Below are 22,518 nucleotides of genomic sequence, written 5' to 3'. Positions count from 1 at the left end.
AGCTGTTTTGAACCCCCAAAAAAATAAAGTAACTTCTAGATCAAGTAAAAAACAAAGGGAAAATGTGTTTTCAGGTAAAAGTTTTTTTTGTGAAACTAAAAATTACTTCTGTTACACTGAGTAAAATAAATAAATAAAAATAAATTTCATGGTAGTCTGACGGTATGAAAACTTTAACCAAACTCTCTGGAAATTGAATTTTTTCAGATAATGAGTAAGAAGTAAGTAAGCAAGCTCACTAGAAAAAAATTTGTTTAAAGTTACAAATGGCCAATTTTATTTGTACTTGCTTCTTTTCAATATATACGCGCATCAACCTAAAATGAAATTTGCATTTTTGCATTTAATTATGATTTCCTACCTATTTCTGATTTTTTTAAAGAAAAAAAAACTATGCAAATATGAAATAAGAAACTTTACTTTAACAAAGACATTTACAAATGTTTATTCTTTCTGCTTTCTTAGTTTCGATAAATCGTACACTGAATATAATTACGTTGTTTTAATAATAAAAACATAAATACCTTTTGTCCAAATTTGAGTCTTATTGGGTTTTCTTCAGTAAAAACTTTCATCACTGCTTGAAGATCTTCAGAATATCTGCACATTGGTCCCACAAAAATGTAGGGTAGATGATCAGGGTGGGGTACTGGAAAACTTCCTGAATTCACAACTAAACCTGAAAAATTTATACAATTATCAAAAAATCTAAATATAAAACTAAAGCATTTACACTGAAGTTTATTCCGTATAATTCATTTTACTTTGTTTTATTTTATAACACAGAGCAAGATATTTGAAAACTAATAGTTTATAAGTTATTGGGCATAAAAATGATTTTTTAATGTTATGTCTGAATACCACTTAAACGAATACGAATTTGATTTAAAATCTTAACTAATCTTGACTTCTGAAACACTTTTTTGATTCAGAATGATGTGAAGAAATATACAATATCCTGTCCGAATAACATACCCTCCAACAACTACGGAACTTCCATAGTTTGAAAAATATTTATCCTGGTCGTATCAGAATTTCTTCAATAACTTTTTTATACTTCGAAGTGTATTGAATTTCGTCCACCATAAACATTAAAACAAATTTAACTAACAAATTTAACAGAAACTAAGACAAATTTATAATATTTTTAAGCATAAGGTCACTTTGATCAATGACCGAGTTCTGAAGTTAAAATTTCATAAAAATGTGTAATTTAAAAATTTAGATCTTAACACTTTACCGACCGGCCGTCGATTAATCGACGTTTTGTTCTCAGCGCTTACCGACCGGTCGTCGATTAATCGACGTTTTGTTCTCATCGTATACCGACCGGCCGTCGATTATTCGACGTTTGCTCCCCAGCGCTTACCGACCGGTCGTCGATTAATCGACGTTTTGTTCTCATCGTATACCGACCGGCCGTCGATTATTCGACGTTTGCTCCCCAGCGCTTACCGACCGGTCGTCGATTAATCGACTTTTGACCGATCTGTGGTGACTACGTTTTCCACCAATTCAGCATGCCCTGAAAAAAATTCAGCTGTCGTTTTCTCGAGTGCAGCTGGGTGCGACCAGATTTTCCTGCGAAAAGAGTCGGGATTTTTCATCGTGCAGCTGGGTGCGACTAGATTTTCCTGCGAGGAAAGTCGGGATTTTTTCATCGATATGAAGGCAGGGATGCCAACTGCTCCGCTTTCTGGAAAAGTTCTAATAAAGTGGTAGCAAAATATTTTGTAAGATTAGTTAAAGAAAGATAGTTACGCCTACTTTTTAATACAGTAACCAGTATATTGATGATTTAACGTTGCATTTTATATCATATTTGTAATTTTTGATATTTAGTGGTGAAGTCCGCGCGTCAGTCTAGGCCGAAACCGAGCCGGTGTCTCGGACGATCTGCAGCTGAACGGGCGGTGAAAGGGCATAGTATGTTCGAACCGCTACCGGTCGGTAAAGTGTTAATACACTACAACTGGAAAAAATAGTTCACAGACGTATCACTGATCTATAAACTTACCTGGCCATATTCTTGCATTTTATTTTGTAAGATTATATTTTTATATTCAAACTAGTAGCTAATTTTTTGCTTTGTCTTTTTAATACTTAGATTTATAAATTTAATTTAAGTAGTTTTAGCCAATTTCAAAGTAAATTATGCATATGTTTGAATGCATGATAAACATCCGACTACGTGCTTAACGCTTAACTTCCGGTAAAGTAGGGAAAAAAATATTCCTTACTGCTAATGTTATTCAATTGTCATTTCATTATCGCATGGGAAAATCATCCTTGGAAGAAGTAGATATTTGGCAGGTTTGTAAATGTTTCTTTAACCCCTTAACGATCGGTTAATTTTCAAGAAGATTGTCATAAAAGTGCCTATTTTTTGGCTTTTGTATTTGTATTACGTATTTGATTAGTGCTGCAACTAGTTTGAAATAAACTAACTATCTACAATTACCTTAAAAATATCCTGGTACTGCCATCAGGTGTGTAAAATGAGAAACAAAATATTTTCCGGGCAAAAGAAATGAATTAGTTTTATTCCTGTTGGCGCGTTACTACTGAACACTCCAGCCCGTCAATATCAGGGGAGCGAGAAATAGCTGGCGAAATCTCACCCCGTCATTTTCACGGGAGCGAAAAGGAAGGGGTTAAACAAGACTGCCTACTTTCTACGCTTTTGGGGATAATTTCTTCTTGTGGCAGCTAAGCTTGTGTTTAAATGTATGATAATTTGTAATAAAAATTTGACTGAACCGTTTACCTGAAGGAATCTTATTTTGCAGTAATAGAAAATATGCTGTTAAAAAGAACGCGGTTGTATATAAATTAATAGGAAATTTTCTTCAGCTAACTACTAATTTTTTGTTAAAAAAAATCGACAATTGTTTGACTTCAGAAAAGATATCTATCACAAGATATATAATTTTATATAATTAATAGATTTTGGTTGATAGGAATATTCAGTCCTTCAAATTGTAAGCACTGAGAATACAATATTTGAGTTGCCAGTCCTTAATATTTTTAAAAGAAAAGAAACGTTCCATAATGGAAATTTAAACAGTAAATTTCCCATACCATTACATAAAAATGATCCAAATGCTGACATAATACGTCACCTTATTTTATATCTCAAAATTATTCAAAATTCTAAAAGCTTCAGCCTACCACTCTTTAAAATATTTTGTTAAAAGTGTAACAGTTTTTTAAATCAGGAATTTAAAACAAACTATTAAAACAGTACTTTAAAATTTTTATCCTTTTTTTCTAGCTTAACCCATTTTGTCCCGCATTTATTTATTGAAATGATACAAAAAGTGGTTATATGGAACCAGTGGTATAATATATTTTCGAAATTAATTGTTTTTTCTACTGTTACGGAATTCAAAAAGTCTTTGATAGATCAAAAAGTACTTGCTCCTTATAATTCTAGATCTAATCAGAAATAACAAAATCATTGTGGTATCTGATAATCTTTTAATTCACCCAAATAAATGAAAATGCTGAAAAAAGTTTCCCACCACAATGAATATTTCAGAAAAAAGGAACTGTCCTAAATATATGACGCTGGGCGTTAACCGGTTAAAGTTTCAAATGTATCTGTCAACTTACCCTTTGAAGGTTTGTGAGAGAAAATTCCACAAAAATGAGCTGGTAAACGGACACTGCCCAGCATATCGTTTCCTACCCCTACAACAGAAGCACCTGCTCCTAGTAAAGCACCTTCTCCTCCTTAAAATATATAATGTAATGCATTATGTATGATGATAATATATAAAATATTACGCGAACATACAAGCTGTCTATTGTAAAAAATACTACCATACAACCTACTAATCTTTTCGTGCTGTTGTTGGATTCTTCCTGATGAAATTTCTAATGTAACATATACTACTAGTGGGCTATGCCACCTGCTTGCTAACGCTCGCCAACCCCCGAAAATTGCTACGCAGTCTTATACGATTTACTTCGCAAACCAAGCTCGCTTCTCTCGCTACTAACTTAGGTACATAGCAAATACAAAAAATTTTAAGAATTCAAAACAATCATTCAAATCCATATAACAGCATTTTTTTTAAAAAAAAATTACATCTTTACATTCGGGGAGTTGTAATGAGCCTTTTTGTTTGTCGCCGTGTGAGAGAAATATATATATAGATTCTGCCGTGCGATTCGCGATTGAAAAAGCAATGTAAGAGGGGAAAAAATTCAAAATTAAGATTTTTCCAGTTTTGGCATCTTTGTATGGTCACATCTACATATTACAAAAAATAAAAATAATAAAAAAGATTTCAAAAATTTACTTTGTTTTATCGAAATTCTATTTTAGCGTTAATAGCATTAGCAATAGAATGAAAATAGCTGCCAAGCAACTTTTTTGGAATCAATCTGAAGCACTTATGTTTTTGAATTGCATGGCAGTAATATTGTTAGTAGTTGTAGTTGTAGACTGTACTAATGAAGAATACTAACCATACAATCTACACTAGGTGCAAAGACATATAAAACTACGACTACGTAGCGTTGAAAACTATTAAAACTGTCATTTCATATTTTTCTCGAACTGTTGTTAGTTTCTACCCGCAGAAATATAACATGTTGTGATATGTACTGTGAGCATTATAACCTAAATATTTTATTTTTATTGATGTTATGAACAGAAAAATTTTATCCGATGATTCTACAGCACACTGTATTCTGCTTAATAGCCTCGAAAATAAAAAAGGAATCACATTGCAAAGCAAAACTTCAGATTTTCTGAAAAGACCATATATTGTGACACCGCAGGATTCAACGAAATTTTTACGTTCGAAAACTTAAGAGAAGACATATACCTCAGGCCGATTGCAGCTCATTTTTGTAGTGACATAATTTTAACTAAAATACAAAATATTTGATTTCCTTTTATTCCAGTTATCAGAAAGAACCACCTTAAAGATTAAATACAAGATGAATGGGAAAAAGGCCGCTAACGGCCCCAGGCGCTCAGTTATATTTCGATGATGATGATGATGATCATGGTTGTCAACTTAAGTTTGCTCATATACAACGTATTTGTTTGCTTAAAATTGAAGTTTTAATTCCAGTTTAATACCACTAGGAAAAATGATAATGGAAGGGATTAAAAGTTGGCAGGTATGCAATCTACACTACGTGCAAAGACATATAAAACTACGACTACGTAGCGTTGAAAATTATTAAAAGTGTCATTTCATATTTTTCTCGAACTGACGTTAGTTTTTACCTGTTATCAAAAGAAAAATTTTATCCGATGATTCTACAGCACACTGTATTGTGCTTAATAGCCTCGAAAATAAAAAAGGATCGTTCATTAAGTCATGCTAAACCTGTATAAATATTGCAAATTGTGGAAGTTAAAATGCGTCACCACCTAAAAGGTTTTGTTAGATCCACAAGACTTCTAGAGATATTTTTCTATAACAAAATATACCACACTATATATGTTGTGTTACAGCATTAAGATCTTTCTATTTCAGCATTAAGATCTTCATTTTTTTATCATTCTTAATATATGCTTTTCGCTTTATTTTGTAGCATAATATCTAAAATAAATACATAAATTTAGTTAAATTGCAATGCTATCAACTAATTTTGATCATCTAGTAAGGAGGCTTTAGTCAAATTTTAACAACAAAGAATAAAACACATTAAACTTCAACTTATGCCTTGTGTACGTATTGTCAAGTCAAAAAATTTTCCATTATTCACTTTTTTATATTCTACATATTTTTTCATATTTTCGTTTTGTATTTTTATTTTGTTAAATATTGCGTGAAAATTTAGAAATTATCTAACATTTTCAAATGGAGTAATTAAAAGCTAAATAAGCCAAGTGAACCATACCATGCAATGTGTTTGCTTTTATCACGAATAAAGTAATTTGATGAGTGTAAAAATTTTATAACAAGACATATTAATAATTTAAGTGATTCCGCATGGATCTCGAACACACAATTGTGGTGATTTTAAGCTGAAATTTAAAGTTAAGCTAAATTTTAGGCATATTTTTTAATCATGAGTTGATAAATTCAATAAGAATTCAATTGTTAATAAGGCTCTGTGGACACTGGACAAACGTCCCCCCTTTTCACAGTTCCTGTTAATTCATAAATAACAGAATAATAAATGAATATTTTACCACTACTTGCACCAGGAGTTCTTGTCGTATCATAGGGATTGCGTGTTTGTCCATAAAGGAGATTGAAGCATTCCAAAGAAAAGCCGAATTCAGGTGTATTTGTATTCGCCAAAATGATACCACCCGCTTTCTTTATTAAAGCAACACAATGAGCATCTTCTTCTGCAATCTGATGTTCAAATAATTTACTGCCAGCAGTACAAGGAAGTCCTGGACATAAAAAAAAAATATTTCATTGGAATGAAATACAAGCAATGGCGTATGCCACGGTTGGAACGGTTTTCGACAAGATACGGTTAAAACCATGGTTTTTAACGACCAGTCAAAAGCTATTTTAAATCGTCCAAAGCAGAAGAGTTCATCTGCCAACTGTCAAAACTCTTCTGATAGTTCATGACAAAATACTGCACTAAAAGATTGAGAATTCATCAATAAATTATAATGTAAAATTAATATCATATTAATTAATGAGAATTTTAGCATTTAAAATATATTTAATAACAAGAAATAAATTAAAACTCGTTGGTTTTATACCTTCTACTTTAGTCTAAAACTAGATTATAGTGTTGTTTCATGTTAACATTGCTCAATAATTACCAAAAAGAGAATGGAAAAAACTATAACAAATAAAAAATTTATGTTTTTAATTAAAGAACTTATTAAATGTAGAACATATTGAAATATAAATTAAAATGAAACAACAGCACTTGTTTTGTCTAAAACTATTATTAAATTTAATTAAAATTATTTACAGATAGTACTTGAGTTTATTCTACATAAATGTGTGTAATCATATGTTTGAAAGCGTATAATGTAATCTTAAATAAAGAATAAATCGTAGAACTTAAATATTTTTGAACTAATATTTAAATTTTTAATGAAATATTATTTAAAGTATCAGTAAAAAATTTTTTTTGATAAGCAAGTTATAATACGCAGGATTGGAATTATGATCACATTCAGAGTTGTATTGACTTTCCTTGCTTTAACCCCTTGGGGACGGGTGATTCAGAAAAGCACTCGTACAAAATCAAAATAAAGTTATAATTCAATAAAAAACGGTAACTTAAATGTAGTCGTTGCTAATTTGACAGACTTACTTTGTTTTTACTTCAATTATTGTTAGTTTAATCATATATATAATCAATGTTAAGTCAAAGTATAACTAAATAGTTTTATTTTGAATAAAGTATTGGTGAATAAAGTGAATCAAACAATTATAACTCCGCCCACAAATAAACTGCTAAAGAAATACTTTGATTACCAGTTTTATATTTTTACCCTGATTGATACGGTTTTATGCTGTCACGTATATGTGACAGTCGCCGCGAAAGGGTTAATACAATTTTAAATTACTTCGAACTTTGACAAGAAATTCTTGGTGTCGTGTCAAAAACACCTAATCCTGATGCATTTTTTCCTAAAAAAAAATTAAGAAACTGATTTTTCTTTTACTAAGACTTTCGTACTAACAATTATAATGCATAGTTGTAATGTACGTGGAGTTACGTAATCAGGGTGACTGGTCCTAACAAATTTATAATAGTAGTATTATTTATTTTGCGTTAATATAAATGGAAACGTAATTTCCTTCAAGATACCGTTTTTAGTTCTGAAATTCTCAGACAGATATATTTCCTTCAAAAATTAACAAGGCTGAATCTAATAATCTTTTTCGCAAAATATTTTACTGAGAGGTATACAATTAAAAACTAAAGTTTTCTGAAACTTGTGCATTTTTGCCAACATTTTAAAAACCAGGCGACGAGAGAACAGGATAAAGTGGTGTTTCAGATTTACTTTTTAATCATTCACCCGTACTGGTGTGCAAAATAACTTCAATCAAATCTAATTGTAAATTTGCAAATCAAAGAACGACTTATTAAACTTAGCTACAACTAGAAGATATTTTTTCAAAAAGCGATGAACGGTGGCAGCCCAATCTAAATAATTACTTCTTAGAAGATATTTATGGTTAATTTTGCAATGTTTTCAGAGATGCCAACCTTCTCCGGACAGCAAATAAATATTTTAAAGTGGCAGTTTATCAATTGTGATTCTTGGTTTATTAAATTCAATTTAGTAGATTTTTATCCACCACTATTTCTAAATATTTCGCAGGCTTATGTAATTTACCACTTTTAAAAAGTTATATCATGCCATACCCTTTAATAACCATGCAAAAATAACCAAGTAGCACATAATTTTAGATAATATCAGAAATTCGGTAAAATCTAACGTCATCTTGCACAACTTCTAATATTAGAAAGATACAAGAGGTCGCTGTTTGCTCTGCGTTATATAATATTGGATTCTATGCAAACTAATATTATTTAGCGTTCGCTGTAATATTATTTTGCATTAGGTTAATTTTGCAATGTTTTCAGAGATGCCAACTTGCTTCGGACAGCAAATAAATAGTTTAAAGTGGCAGTTTATCACTTGTGATTCTTGGTTTATTAAATTCAATTTAATAGATTTTTATCCACCACTATTTCTAAATATTTCGCAGGCTTATGTAATTTACCACTTTTAAGAAGTAATATCATGCCATACCTTTTAAAAACCATGCAAAAATAACCAAGTAGCACATAATATTAGATAATATCAGAAAATCGGCAAAATCTAACGTTATCTTGCACAACTTCTAATATTAGAAAGATACAAGACGTCGTTGTTTGCTCTGCGTTATATAATATTTGATTCAATGCAAACTAATATTATCTAGCGTTCGCTGTAATATTATTTTGCATTAGTTTTGATGCTATATAATATTAGATTTTCTCTGTGTTTTTTAAAGGCTCCACCATAAGAAAGTAGCGTATCTTATAAGCCTTTGAGTAATTTAGAAATAGTGGGGAGTAAAAACCCTATAAATCGAATTTACTAAACCAAGAATCTTACTTTAAAAGACTACCTTTATCCCCTGTTCGAATAAAGTTGGTATCTCCGTTAATTATAACTTACCTACCACTATTTACTTTTACTCGGACAATAAATATTTATATATTGTTGTTATAATAATAATAAAATAGTCCTGGTGGTATGAAACATTTTACCATATCAAAAACAAAATAGATATTAGTTTTTACAGCCAATTTTTTTCTTTCAAAGTACCAAACAGCTTTGCATTAAATAACAGCACACAAAAACAACCATTTGCCTATACGTAAACCGTGATGTTTTCCATCAAAAACACTCTCCTGAACAGTTAAATAATGTGACCTGTAATTATATTACCCACAAAATACAATACTTAATTTTCTAGGTAATTATGCAAATTCAAATAGCTATTTTAAATGACTATATCTTCAAAGCAATACATGATATCTCTCACCTTTAACTTTTATCAGAAGCTTAATAGTAAATGGCACGCCAAAGAATGGTTTTTCATCAGCCAGTTGTTGCTTGGAAAATGATTCAGAGTACGTAATTTCGCTGATTATTTTATCAACTTCTTTTGCTTCTTCTAAAGCTTCGGTGAAACGATCTTGAACAACAGCATTTATGTATGGCTCAACTTCTAAGATTCTATTTACGTAGGCTTGAACTACTTCTTCACTTTTTACCTTTTAAGTTGGAAAAAAAAACATGGTGGGAAAAACATATATTTTCAAAGAGAAAAAAAATTTATGAAATAAAATGGCTTTTTTTAAATATTTAAAACTTTGTTTTAAAAAAATTAAAGAGCCGGAAAGCAAAATAACGAAAAGGTATAATCTCGCCATCAGCTCTCACGATTATATCTGCAAACAAGAGTGCTTTCTAATATTGTATTAAAATAGCGAAAGGAAAATATATCAAACAATTGTGGGAAGAACACCAAAAAATGAACATATTAAGCAAAAAATACAAAATAAAACAATATATCAAGTAATAATAGAAGAAAACACAAAATGTTACATATAAGACGGGTAAAGTCAAATGTATTTAATCTTATCAGAATCGGTAAGAAATGGTTCAAAATGTTTTCTTAACAAGTTAGCCAAATTATAAAATATGAAAGTAAAAGCGTAAATAGAAGATAGAGGGATGCCTTTCATGGCATGCACAGAAGCGCATTTGATTTATTAGTTATATGCGACTCTCCAGAATGTGGATGTGCTCAAGGTAGTAATATTATACTGGATAATTCAAAGTTTATAATTAATAAAAGGTTTAATTTTGATCATAAAATTTTAACTTGTATGATTTTTAGAGAAATTATTAACATTTATTGAAAAAATTGTTATTGAAAAAAAATTCTTTATTAAATATTCGAAGACCGAAGCTGCCTGAATTGGATTTGTACATGGTAAAAAAAAAATAATTTTAGTTAACAAAGAAATTTTTTACGTAAATCCAATAAATACACTCATTAAAATAAATTTATAGATTTGTTTTATTGAATTGAAATAAATTCGTTAATAATTATAACATACAATTAACTTAATGATTTAATGTAGAATTTAATTACATTAGTTGGATAGCCATTGTTTTTCTTTATGAAATTTTGGAAGAGTTCGTCTAATTGTTTTTTGGATAAATTAAAAGCTGCGAAATAATTATTAAGATTTATTTCTAATCCTTTCTAAAATGGCTGTAGAAATTTTAAACATAAATGGTGTTATAGTACCACATACTGTCATACCAAATGGTGGTAGCAGGCTTGCCTATTTCGGGCAATAGCATATGCGTATATATTATACGATACTCAAGATATGGCTCGAGGGGTGCGTAAGGAAGTAGCAGCATTACGGTTAATATATTGTTTAAAACTAATTTAGGTGAGAGTATTAGAGGAGATGAAGAATCAGAAAAACAGTTGAGCTGAGCATTCGGCTTAGTTTGTATTAAAGTTCATGTGCTGTGCAAGATAATTTTGGATGGTGATCAAGCTTAGCCCTGCATCAAGCTAGTCGCCGAATGGGGAAGACTATCCGTTGACAATTCCAACTTTTATAAATCAAAATAGTGTTACTTAAATGAATTGAAATAAGCATGTTCTATATAATATTCAATTGATGCTTAATAATCGTAGTGGTAGTTACGCTACAAACTAAATTTATTACTGCAAGTACTTACATTAGTAAATTATTCGGAGCAGAAAATTTAGGTGGTGTTTTATGAGTATCCTAAAATTAGTAGTTTAACAAATTTATTACGCAGTTAAGTAAATTTCAACGTAATTACTGTGTTAAAAAATTGGTTCATTTAAAATTTTTATACATGAAATTTGAGCATAATATCACACTTTAACAGAATTTTTTTTTCCTAGGGAATTTCCATGGCTGAATTGATTATGATATTTCATTTATTATAATGAAGGATATTTTAACTGCATTTTAATATAACATAAATTAATTTTTAACTTTCAGTAGCACGTAGTGCGCAAAACAAAGAATATTTCAACTCTACGTAGTAATACAATCTGAATAATTCGTTGAAAATTGTAAATTTGGCTTTTAAACAATGGTTATTCCTTTCAAACATATTGCATATTTTTGTACCCATCAAAATCTCAATAAGGAAATAAAATTTGAAAAATAATCATTTACTTTTCCTTCCCGTATTTCTTCGGCAAGTTTAGATGCAGATTTGAGTAGAAGAGGATACTTGATTGGTGGAACAATTTGTTTTTTACCTTTATGGTAGAAAGCTAAAATAATGTGGATGAAAGAGTATAACACTCGATACAATGAATGCGCTAACCAAAATACCACACCCATGGTATATCACCTTAGTTTCATCACAATTTTTTCAAATCTGTAAAATGTTTAAAAAAAAATTATATTTTAATGACACAATACAATAGTTTTCAGAAAATTAAATTACTTTTCTTAATGTTTAATTCCTTATTTAAATTAAGCTAAATATTTCATTTCAGACGCTGTTTTAACAAAGTAAATGTTCCGTTTAGTTAACCGTATTGTAAGATATTGGCTGGGGCCGCAGTTCCGGGCAAGGGCCCCCATCCGGGGGGGGGGGAAGGTGGGAGCACGATGCGCCCACTTAAAGCTTGGAGTGGGGGAATTTTTACACTAAATAAAACGAATAGTTTGGGGGGGGATTTAGAATTTGCCCAAGAATGCGCCCAAGAGCTTGGGGGGGGGATGTGGGCCACTGGTTCCGGGGGTAGCAGAGGGGACTTCAGCATCTTCACATTTTTTAAAGGGACACAGCCCCTTCTAAGATTGCAATTTTTGTGTAATTAAATTTAAAATTTTTTTAAAATTGATAAATTTTACGTCTGAATTCTTTAAAAAACGTCATCCTTTACTTATCCCCCGCAGAGAAAACGTACGTCTCTGTAGCTGAATGATGGAAAAATATTTTTGTTCAAATATGTTACAGCGAACAGATTCAAAATTACAATTGTGAACAGAAAAAAATACAGTTGAACGGGATATAAATAATTTACCGGTATAAAATTTCCTTTATTAATTTTATTTTAATTTTAAAGCGATTGGAACCATGAAGTTAAATTTTTTATACAGGGAGGGAGAGAGTCCCCCCCCCCACACTTGAGATAGCTCCGTTGTCACTGCAAAAAATTAATGTAATACATTTTCAAGTATACTGGCATGCATNATGAAAATATTAGTAACGAGAAGAATTATGAGTTTTAATTTAATATCTTATCTGAGATAAAAGCTTTGATTTTGTTATTTTAACATTTTACAAGAATTAAATAAGGTCCCATATTAGTTATTAAATACCATACTACTAAATTGCGTTCTGCGATATACATTATTAAAAATTATCTCTTTCCATAAGAATGACTCAGTATAAAGATTAATTATTTTAATTGACTACATTAAAAATTGATGATATAGATTAATTTTAATAAAAACAAATTACAGCGATTAATTTTACAATAAAAATATTATATCGATTAAATTAACTAAAAACTAATCATATCGATTATTAACTAATGCACTTAATCGATTAATTTATACCAAGTTTTTATAAATAAAAACGATTAATCGATATAAAATATCGATTAAATCTATATCGAAATAATAACAGTCACTGCTATTTGTCACTGTTACTTTTGGGTCCCAGTAGCAGAAGTAACAGTGACTGAAAAGTAGCAGTTTTGCCCATCTCTATTACAGCGAACAGATTCTAAAATATAATTGTGAACAGAAAAAAATACAGTTTAACGGGATATAAATAATTTACCGGTATAAAATTTCCTTTATTAATTTTATTTTAATTTTAAAACCATTCATGTGCAGCATTCAAGGGGATATTTTCCAACGGGATGTCCCTCGCCCTCGTACTGCTGTTGTTACAAAACATGCTCTACAGAATGTCGATATGTTAACTTGGCCTGCTAGATCACCAGATCTTTCACAAATCGAGTACGTATGGGACACTATTGGATGACAAATTCAGCGTCATCCACAACCAGCATTAACTATCCTGGTATTGACTGATCAAGTGCAATACACATAGAACTCTATTTTACAAAAGCATTCAATTGAGTATTTTTCAACGGGATATCGCTTGCCCTCATACTGATGTTGTTACCCAACATGCTCTACAGAAAATCGATATGTCAGCTTGGCCTGCTAGATCACCAGCTCTTTCACAAATCGAGTACGTACGGGGATACTATTGGATGACAAATTCAGCGTCATCCACAACCAGCATTAACTCTCCTCGTATTGACTGATCAAGTGCAACAGACAAGTGCAACTCCATTCCACACAAGGGCATACGGCATCTGCATGACAGAAAGCATGCCCGATTGCATGCTTACATTCAAAATTCTAGTGGTTGCACAGGTTATTAATGGATCAGTATTTCACATTTTAAATGGTTTTTCTCTTAATTGCATTAACCGTATATATTATATATATATTGAAATTTAGCATATCGTCATATCGTTTTGAAATGCTTGGCTTAAGATGCAGGTTTAGATACAGACGATCATTTAGTACGCAATCGTAGATGATTCAAAAAACGCATGCGTCTTTACGTCTACATATCATGCATGATAGGACTTCCGTGGTCGACTGCCAGACCACTGGTATTTTCCAGTAGATCTTCCTTGAAGTTTCGCAGGGCTACGTAATGGTCGTTCATGGGATAAGGCAACGCCTCCTATAACTGAAAGCCTCCACACGGTTTTTTATAGGTATTCCGATCAGACCACTATGAAGGATATCCACTTACCGAACGAGTCATTTAATACAGAATATAGTTAAAATAAGAAAGTGGTAGGAAATATATGACTAAAAATTTATTTTATTTATGAATATTATTAGTTTGCCTTATTCACTTGTCAACCACTGCAGATTCAATTCTCAAATATATAAGATAAATTTCTCTCATTTACTTTATAGAATGTTTTGGGTTCATGCGCACAACTGGTTCACTTTTTAAACAGTCTGCGCGGACTACTTATAAAAGACCGTGTGGAGGCTTCTTGATGTAGGAGGTGATGGATAAGGCATGGGACGAATCATAAAAGATGTTGCAATTGACGGCTAATAGACATATACTTAGCGATTTTTTTGCAATATGGGAACTGCCTTTATGAAACAAGTGGGAGGGTATTTACTCTTTAACAAAGTACACTCATGTCCATAAATTAAGGATAATTCAGAGTCACACGGAAATCAAACTCTAAAATTAAAATTTCACCTGTAGAATTATCACACACATCCTGAAGAAGAATATGCAAATTACAGGAAACCACTAGATGACGCTGGTAGTACGTCACAATGACGAGAGTGTAAGAGAGGGGTATATAAGGAATGGTGGCAAAGAAGTAAAATTGTTCACAAGCGCTTTAAAAGCCTTTCAGTGCAATAACCGCATAGTTATGGCACAAAGGAAGCATTTGGATGATTTTTTACGTGGCAGAATCATCGGTAAATGGACGTAAACAGCTGAAAGTATCCGAGGAACTAGGAATCACCCAGAGTGTCATCTCCAGGCTTTGGCAACGATTCCAAGACGATGGTAATGTGAGTAGACGTTACAGCACAGGTCGCCCCCGAGTTACAACGCCGAAGGAAGACCAGTATTTGGCAGTTACTGCCAAAAGAAACGGACGGAGCACAGCATCAGACCTGTCTCGCCAGTTCTCTTCAGCTACCAGTACGACAGTTTCAAGGCAGACCGTGTACAGATGCTTAGGGCACATTGGTCTAGATCAGGGATGGGGAAACTACGGCCAGCGGGCCAACTGTGGCCCGCCGGAGGATTTTATCCGGCCCGCGGATAGAATTTTTATTTGCCGATCAGCGGCAAATATAAACAATATACATCCATTTTATTGTCGACTATGTTTAAAATTATTTCTGTTTTTCCTTTTTTAACAAAGTACTGATGACATTTTTACTTTCTCTATTTTTGTTCTACAAAACATAAATTGATGGAAATAGTTAGCACAGACNATTGGCCAGCATACTCACCGGACTTGAATCCAATAGAGCATGTGTGGGATATGCTTGGCCTACGAATTGCAGCCCGTCAACCCCCCCCCACCTGTCTGCCGGACTTTCGGAGGGCATTGCTTTATTAGTGGTGTACTATTCCCCAAGATCAGATTGATAATTTGATACTCAGCATGCCTAGCCGTTGTACGGCCTGTATTGCATCGTCTGGGAGACATACTCCGTATTAACCATCATACTAACCATGTTATATTGTTTTTTGTAAATAGGTTCTTTTTTAAAATTTGCTCCAGGGAGTAAAAATCGCAATTTTTATTAATTATGTCAAACATATAGCATCTTTTTTGCTATTTACCTTTTGTTTAATACATAGACTTTACAAATAAATCAAATTTGTTTGGCTTCTGTCTCTTTCTGTGCCTGAACTTCATTATCCTTAGTTTATAGACAAGAGTGTAAATATTTATCAATCTTAGTTACCGTTAGTTAAAAGAAATCGCAATTTATTAATAGAATGATTATAAGTAATATGACAGGTGATTATAATAAGTAATAATACAATCAATCTATTAATAGAATGATTTCAAATCAAACAGAATCATCTTAATAATATATTAGGGGGATAGAAACGTCCCAGTCTTGCAAAATCAATGCTTAGAATGTAAAAAATAAGTTATCACTCTTTTATGAATAAAAAGAAGGCATAGGAATTTTCAAAATGAGTACATTGGCACTTAAATGGAAAATAAAAATTAAAAACGGATCACAAGTGCCAAATAAAAGTTTAAGCTAATCGCTCCAACAATATACAGATGCAATTGATAATTTTGCAACAAAAGTAAATAAGCAATAATATTTACACGCGCTTAGACGAAAGACGGTATATTTATTTATTCCTTACAAGATATATATTGTATGGAATTGTACGGTCATTATATTAAGCCCCGTTTTTTTCTGTTGTATTCTATACCTTAGACGTACGTTTCAACATACTTTCAGAAACTAGTAGCAATATTTCTTTTTATAAAGTTTAACGCAGTATAAAATGATGAAAAAAGAAAGAGAGGGTTAATGTTTCAGTCGAATATATTACGGTAGAGTACCCCAGATGTAAAACGTTCACACTGTACCTTTTGGGAAAATGAGATAAAGAAAATGAACTTGCCCTTTTTTTCAATTTTTATTAATTTAATATTTCAATTTTCCAAAACAAAATTGCAATTTAAAAGCCTTTTTTTAATAAACCACAAAACTAATATTTTTAGATTACCCTAAATAAAATGAGACACAAAATCAAGACCAAAATAAAAACCTTCTTATCTGATTACATTGCGTTCCAGAAGAAACAAATAAAAAACAAAAAGAATATTTACCTTTCTAAAAAAAGCCACTCTTCTTCTCAATGCAATTTTTAGTATAAAAATCACAAAAAGTCGCTGGAAGCGAAGGAAAAGTAATATTAAATAATCTCTAAGATTAGATATCTCTATGTAAAAATCTTATCAATTACATTTTTAGCCTTTAAATCAGTCAATGATCAAAGGTCTACCTTATGATAATATAAGGAAAAAAAATTATCTATTGACACAGCAACAAAGCTTATCAGATCTAACAGTCTGATCTTCATCAGTCTACAAGGTAAATTTTTTAAATAAAATGGAAAGGTCGGTTAATGTTCATTTGATTTATGGAGAAATACCGCTGAGGTTCTCTCCAAAATGGAAAAAAATAAATAAATAAAAGTACTTTTATTTTAGTAAGTGAATCAATGGATCACGTATTAAATAAAATCATGTATAACAATTATTTTCACATAATCATTTATAATTTGAATAAAATTATTCATAAAATGAATTATACAAAACTAGAAGTGAATTTGATCATAAAGTAAAAATCATGGCCAGCGCAAATCTTATTTCAATTTTCATTTGGTTTACTTAAATATTTTACACCTTTTGTAAATGACTGATTTATCATTTATTAATTTTTACACGCAATTTGACTTACATTTTTATAATAGAAGATAGGATGTTGAAAAAAAAATAAAAATGTATTAACGGATAATTTTACTTATGCATAACGGGAAAGATAATCTGACGAAATCAGAAAATGAAAACTTTGATTTTCAAACTTCTTTACGAAAAAACTATTCGAAAGATTTCACTCATTAAAATTTTTTCTTTTGTAATTAAAATTTTTTGACCAGCATTACATTAAATAATAATCCTAAAGATTTATATTTTACATAAAACTATTAAATTATCTTTTGAGGAGTATGTAAATGAAAACAATGAAGAACAAAACAATGTAGAACAAAACAATGAAAACACTTCTATACTAATACAAGTTTGATATTTATCAAAAAAATCATGTTAATAAAAAATCGTTTTTTAACTTCAAAACTGCTTATTTCATGTAATTCCTCATACATAGCAATGAAGTTTAAATATTTTAGATGTTTGAGGCACCAACAATAAATTACCAACTGAAAATATTGTTTTTGAGCATCCTATGCCAATTAATGTAGCCATAAGTTCGTAACTGGTAACAATTATTTTGGTTATATTATGCAATATTTTCACAAAATATTTCAAACGTAGCTTAAATATTTATGGAAATATGAACATTTTTACAAAAGAACATTTCAAACAAAAAAAAACTAATTTTTTTATTTTATTTTATTATATTTCTTTGCTATAACTTCAAAACTATATAATGAAATTTTTTAAAAATATGGGATCAATTTAAAATTAATGCTTTGAAATTTGAAAAAAATTCGTTAGAAACTGTGCGAGATACGAGTAATTCAAGTAGTTCCTTTATACTGCGCATGGGCGAAAAAATTTTTATAGTGAATCGTATTTGATAACTAATAAAAATAGTCCGATTTAAATAGCTGAAAAACTTAAAATAATTTCAAGCGATTTTCTAAGTAGTTTTCATACTTTTAAAAGAAAGCTCAAAATAAGGGGTTTTACACAAATTTAATTTTGTACCATTAAACAAGATTTATTACAAATTATACCCGCATTGATGGGGATCATCTCCCATAAGAGTATGTTTTCTTTCCTTATACAATTACATTTTGATGCAAGAACGTTTATTGCAAGGTATTATCATTTGTTACTAAATTTTGTCTTATGATACAAAATAATATTTGTAGAAAACATCTAATCCTTTTGATCTTTCTTTTGAAAAACACAAAAACTACTTCGAAAATCGCATGAAACTTTTTAAATTTTTAAGATATTCAAAGTGAATTTTTTTTCATTAATTGCTAAATGTGATTCCCTACAAAATTAAGTGAAATTTTTTTAACATTTTTCTTCGAGCATGCGCAGTGTGAGAGAATTACTTATATCTTACTCAGTTTTAACAAATTTTTCTTAAATTTTAAAGCTAAGATTTTGCATATGGTTTGAAATTGTTTCAATTTTTTTTAGTTTTATTAAATATATTTGAAATTATTGCAAAAAAAATGTAATACAAAAAAAAATTAGTTTTTTTTATAGGAATGTCCATACCTCCATAAATATTTAAGCTATGTTTACGAAATTCTGCGAGAGATCATAAACCAAAATAACTGTTATAATTGCAAACTAATTGTGGCATTTTTTGGTGTAGGGTGCTCAAAAACACTATCTTCGACTTGCAATTTATAGTCGGTCCCTCAAACCTCTAAAAGCTTTGAACTTCATCGATATGTATGAGCAATTGCATGATCCAAGCATTTCAGAAGTTTTAAAATGATTTTTGAGTATTTCTTAAGAAGTATGAGGTAGGTAGGTAAGTATTTTATTTACGTCGCACTAGATCTAGTGATCTCGGTCTGGGAAACAGCCCTGAGGTTAATTCAAAGACATCCATTGCAATTTTGATGATCTGCAGGGTGGGGGGGGGTGGCTCCCCTGCTTTGGTAGGCCGATGACCTGTGCGTGAAGTTGAGCACTTTGCGGTAGACCAGTTTAACGAGGACCGATACTGCGCACCCTCGGTCCCTACACAGGCCGATAAAAGAAGCCTCCCACCCGCTTCCTGACAGCAGTCAATGAAGCTTGACTTCGGCATTCTACTGAGAACAGTGTCTTTACGATTAGTCCACTGCGGGGCTGAGAAATATGAAAAAAATTTCGTTAGTATAGAAGTGTCCCTTTCTTGTCCAGCCTCTATATGTGTATTTGTTTATATCCCTGTATTTTTCCAGTTTGTAAAGGAAAACTCAAAATTCCTTTCATTTTTCCCTATTAATTTTGGCGATTTTTGAATTCTTTGTATTTTCCAGATTTTCTCTGTGGAGTGGAGAAATCTTGCATAACTTCTTTAAAAAAAAAAGCTGTTCTCTAGAAGTCATTAAACGAGCGGTTGACAGCAGACCGCCAGTTCTGGCGCTTCGGAACTATAAAAGATCTCTTGGCCCTGAAGTGGCAACATACCGAGCCTTAAGACATCTGCAGTAAAAATTGAGCACTCAAATATATATGTTTTGGTGTAAGTTGGGAATCTGGGCTGTTTTTACAGTGGATATATGATCTTGCACTTGCATTATCGAGATGGGTTTTCATGCCCTTACAATGTTTTGTCATTAGTTTGGTTAATCTAGATGCAACATCTCTAGGACAATCGAAGTCTGTGATCAGTGGTTTCCTGTTGGACCTGTTAATTTGTCTACATTGGTTACTGCATTTGCATAAACGAGGGTGATTACTTTATTGGATTGGCTGTTACCACCGGCTTCTTTGGTCAAAAGATCAGCACACTCACTGCCTATTATAGTACACAGTATTTTCCCCCTGTAATGAAGCTGATTTAATAGATTGTTAATAGAGGAGGTGATGTTACCTTCTCCATTTTTAATTTATAGTCAGAGAAAACGACTAACCCTTCTGAAAGGTCTAGAGCTAAAAGAGTTGGTCTAGTAAAAGCCCGCCAGAAATTTACAGGTGAAATTAGAAGCAATTTGACCTGCACTGATTTGATGTTTGGATGGCTCTCTTCCGGAAAGGTTGAAGAGAATGACAGCATCTCTTTCGTTGAGGAAGCTACGATATATGTGACAGCTAAGTTCCCCTGAGATAGCTTAAATATAATATCTGAGAGTGTTGGGATCTTCATTTTCTGGAGGCTGGTTGCTGCAGTTTTCGAAAATTCTTTGTATTTTTCAGGTGCCTTAGTTGGGAGCATGGGTTCTTGAAGAAAATTCAGGAGGAATATTTCTGTTGGATACGCCTTCTAATGTATCTGTCATATTGGAGAGTAGAGGATCTTTTAAGTCGAGTAGAACAATTCCAGTTGTTGAGAATTTTTTTGGAGACATTATCAGAGTTGCTGCAATGAATCTTGTTGAAGGTGGCCAAGTTGCGCATACTCTCTAAAGGTGCTAAGCCACATTCCTGCACAGCTTTCTCGTTGTTGTTGGAAGAAACGGCACCAATAATAATTTTAGAATGCCTGTGTTGAACGGAATCAAGTTTCTGCTTGACTGTAGTCGAGGTTGGGACCCGCATCGGGGTAGCACATTCCAGGACTGACCCAATGATCGTGTAGTTGATGCTTCTCACAGTTAGTGGTCTTGAGCCCCAAGTAGTACCACACAATTTCCTAAGAATATTGTTTCCTAATAGCTCTATTAGCAGTATGTTCTATGCGCTAAGTGAAGCGAAATTCAGTATCTAATTTAATACCTAGATAAGTTGAGAAATCAACCCTCTTGTATGAGAGTCCTTGATTTTGATGTTGACTTTGGATGTGTTTCTATGTCGTTTGTCAGTTTAAAAAATGCAGTAACTAGTCTTATCCGCATTGATGATCAATTTTAGCTCTTCTGCCCAAGTAAAAATGCCACTCCAAAGTCATGTTCAGGTACATTTATGTTTCTGTGCAAGTGCCAGATAGCGATATCATGGTTATTGCATAGGATATTAGTGTCAGGAAAGATCAATTAATTGTATTCAGATAAATCAAGAAAAGTAGCGGATTAAGAACCGAACCCTGCCCACAACTAATGTTGCTCTGTGAGAGCACTCCATTATACTTTACAGAAAATCTTCTTTCATTTAGAAAGTCGTTAATCCAAATCAGGGCATTGCCTTTGACTCCAGTATGATGGAGAATGTGGACCAATTTTTGGCGCAATACCCTGTCCAAAGCAGCTGAGGTCTAAAAACACTGCTACAGTTTTACGATGAGGTTCATCTTGGAAATTATCAATTATGGACTGGCTCAGGTAGAAAAGTTGATCAACAGTGATATGATGGGCTAGAAAAGCAATTTGACAGAAATGGAATTTATGTGTGCTAAGAGTCAAGTCATGAGTCGATCAAGTTCTGCTAAGTATCAGAAAGGATCCATATCTACCATTATGTGATACCAATAAACCATGTTAAGGTTCTCTATGATTCGCAGTCTGTTCTGAATTAGGCGTAACCCTCGAATAAAATTAGCTTTAAAAGTTGCAGGTATTACAAATTTTTCAGTTAATGTTAACAGGCATAACAGGCACACACGTTTGAATTCTTTTAAATAAAATTAATTGCTCATTAAAATAAAATGAATTTATTACTAAATAAATTAAAAAATACATTTTCTAAAAATTGTTTTTTTTCAGTTAGAAATTATTTTTCTTTTTGAATTAAGCATTTAGTTTCCCCTCCCCCCCCCAACAAATTAAAATGACACTGTCGTGTATCTACTCTTCCCATCATTAAATCTTCATATGACGAATAACTAGTATAAGACTTGATGCTTTATAATCCAGAAAATATGAAATTAAATCTTAAATATACACTGATACTACAAAGCATTAATTTATACAGTTTCTCATGAGTAAAAAGAGAATATAAAACTGGAAAAAAAGTGAAATTATTTAAAATTTTGCACTAATGTTATGAATTTATTGAATCTATTTAATGAATTTAGTGAACTAAATAGTGATTGGATTTACCGACTAAAAAGACATCTTAAATA

At 31.6% G+C, this 22,518-nt stretch overlaps 1 protein-coding gene across 1 annotated transcript in view; it reads right to left on the bottom strand.

The window, feature by feature from the left end:
• The window catches only part of LOC107450969 (fatty-acid amide hydrolase 2), a 33,620-nt gene extending 16,387 nt beyond the window's left edge, over nt 1–17,233 (bottom strand). The window contains exons 1-6 of the mRNA XM_043055395.2: nt 16,929–17,233; nt 11,701–11,908; nt 9,501–9,732; nt 6,164–6,373; nt 3,616–3,735; nt 525–679 (exon numbers count right to left, since the gene is read on the bottom strand). Of these exons, the coding sequence (XP_042911329.1) occupies nt 525–679; nt 3,616–3,735; nt 6,164–6,373; nt 9,501–9,732; nt 11,701–11,871 (888 nt within the window). The 5' untranslated portion in view covers nt 11,872–11,908; nt 16,929–17,233. The remainder of the gene's footprint in view (nt 1–524; nt 680–3,615; nt 3,736–6,163; nt 6,374–9,500; nt 9,733–11,700; nt 11,909–16,928) is intronic.
• Nucleotides 17,234–22,518: the final 5,285 nt, after the last annotated feature.

This window comes from Parasteatoda tepidariorum, chromosome 9, assembly GCF_043381705.1.
Source record: "Parasteatoda tepidariorum isolate YZ-2023 chromosome 9, CAS_Ptep_4.0, whole genome shotgun sequence".
NCBI lineage: Eukaryota > Metazoa > Arthropoda > Arachnida > Araneae > Theridiidae > Parasteatoda > Parasteatoda tepidariorum.
Note: the sequence above shows the minus strand (reverse complement) of the source record. Positions and strands in the feature narration are given on the sequence as shown.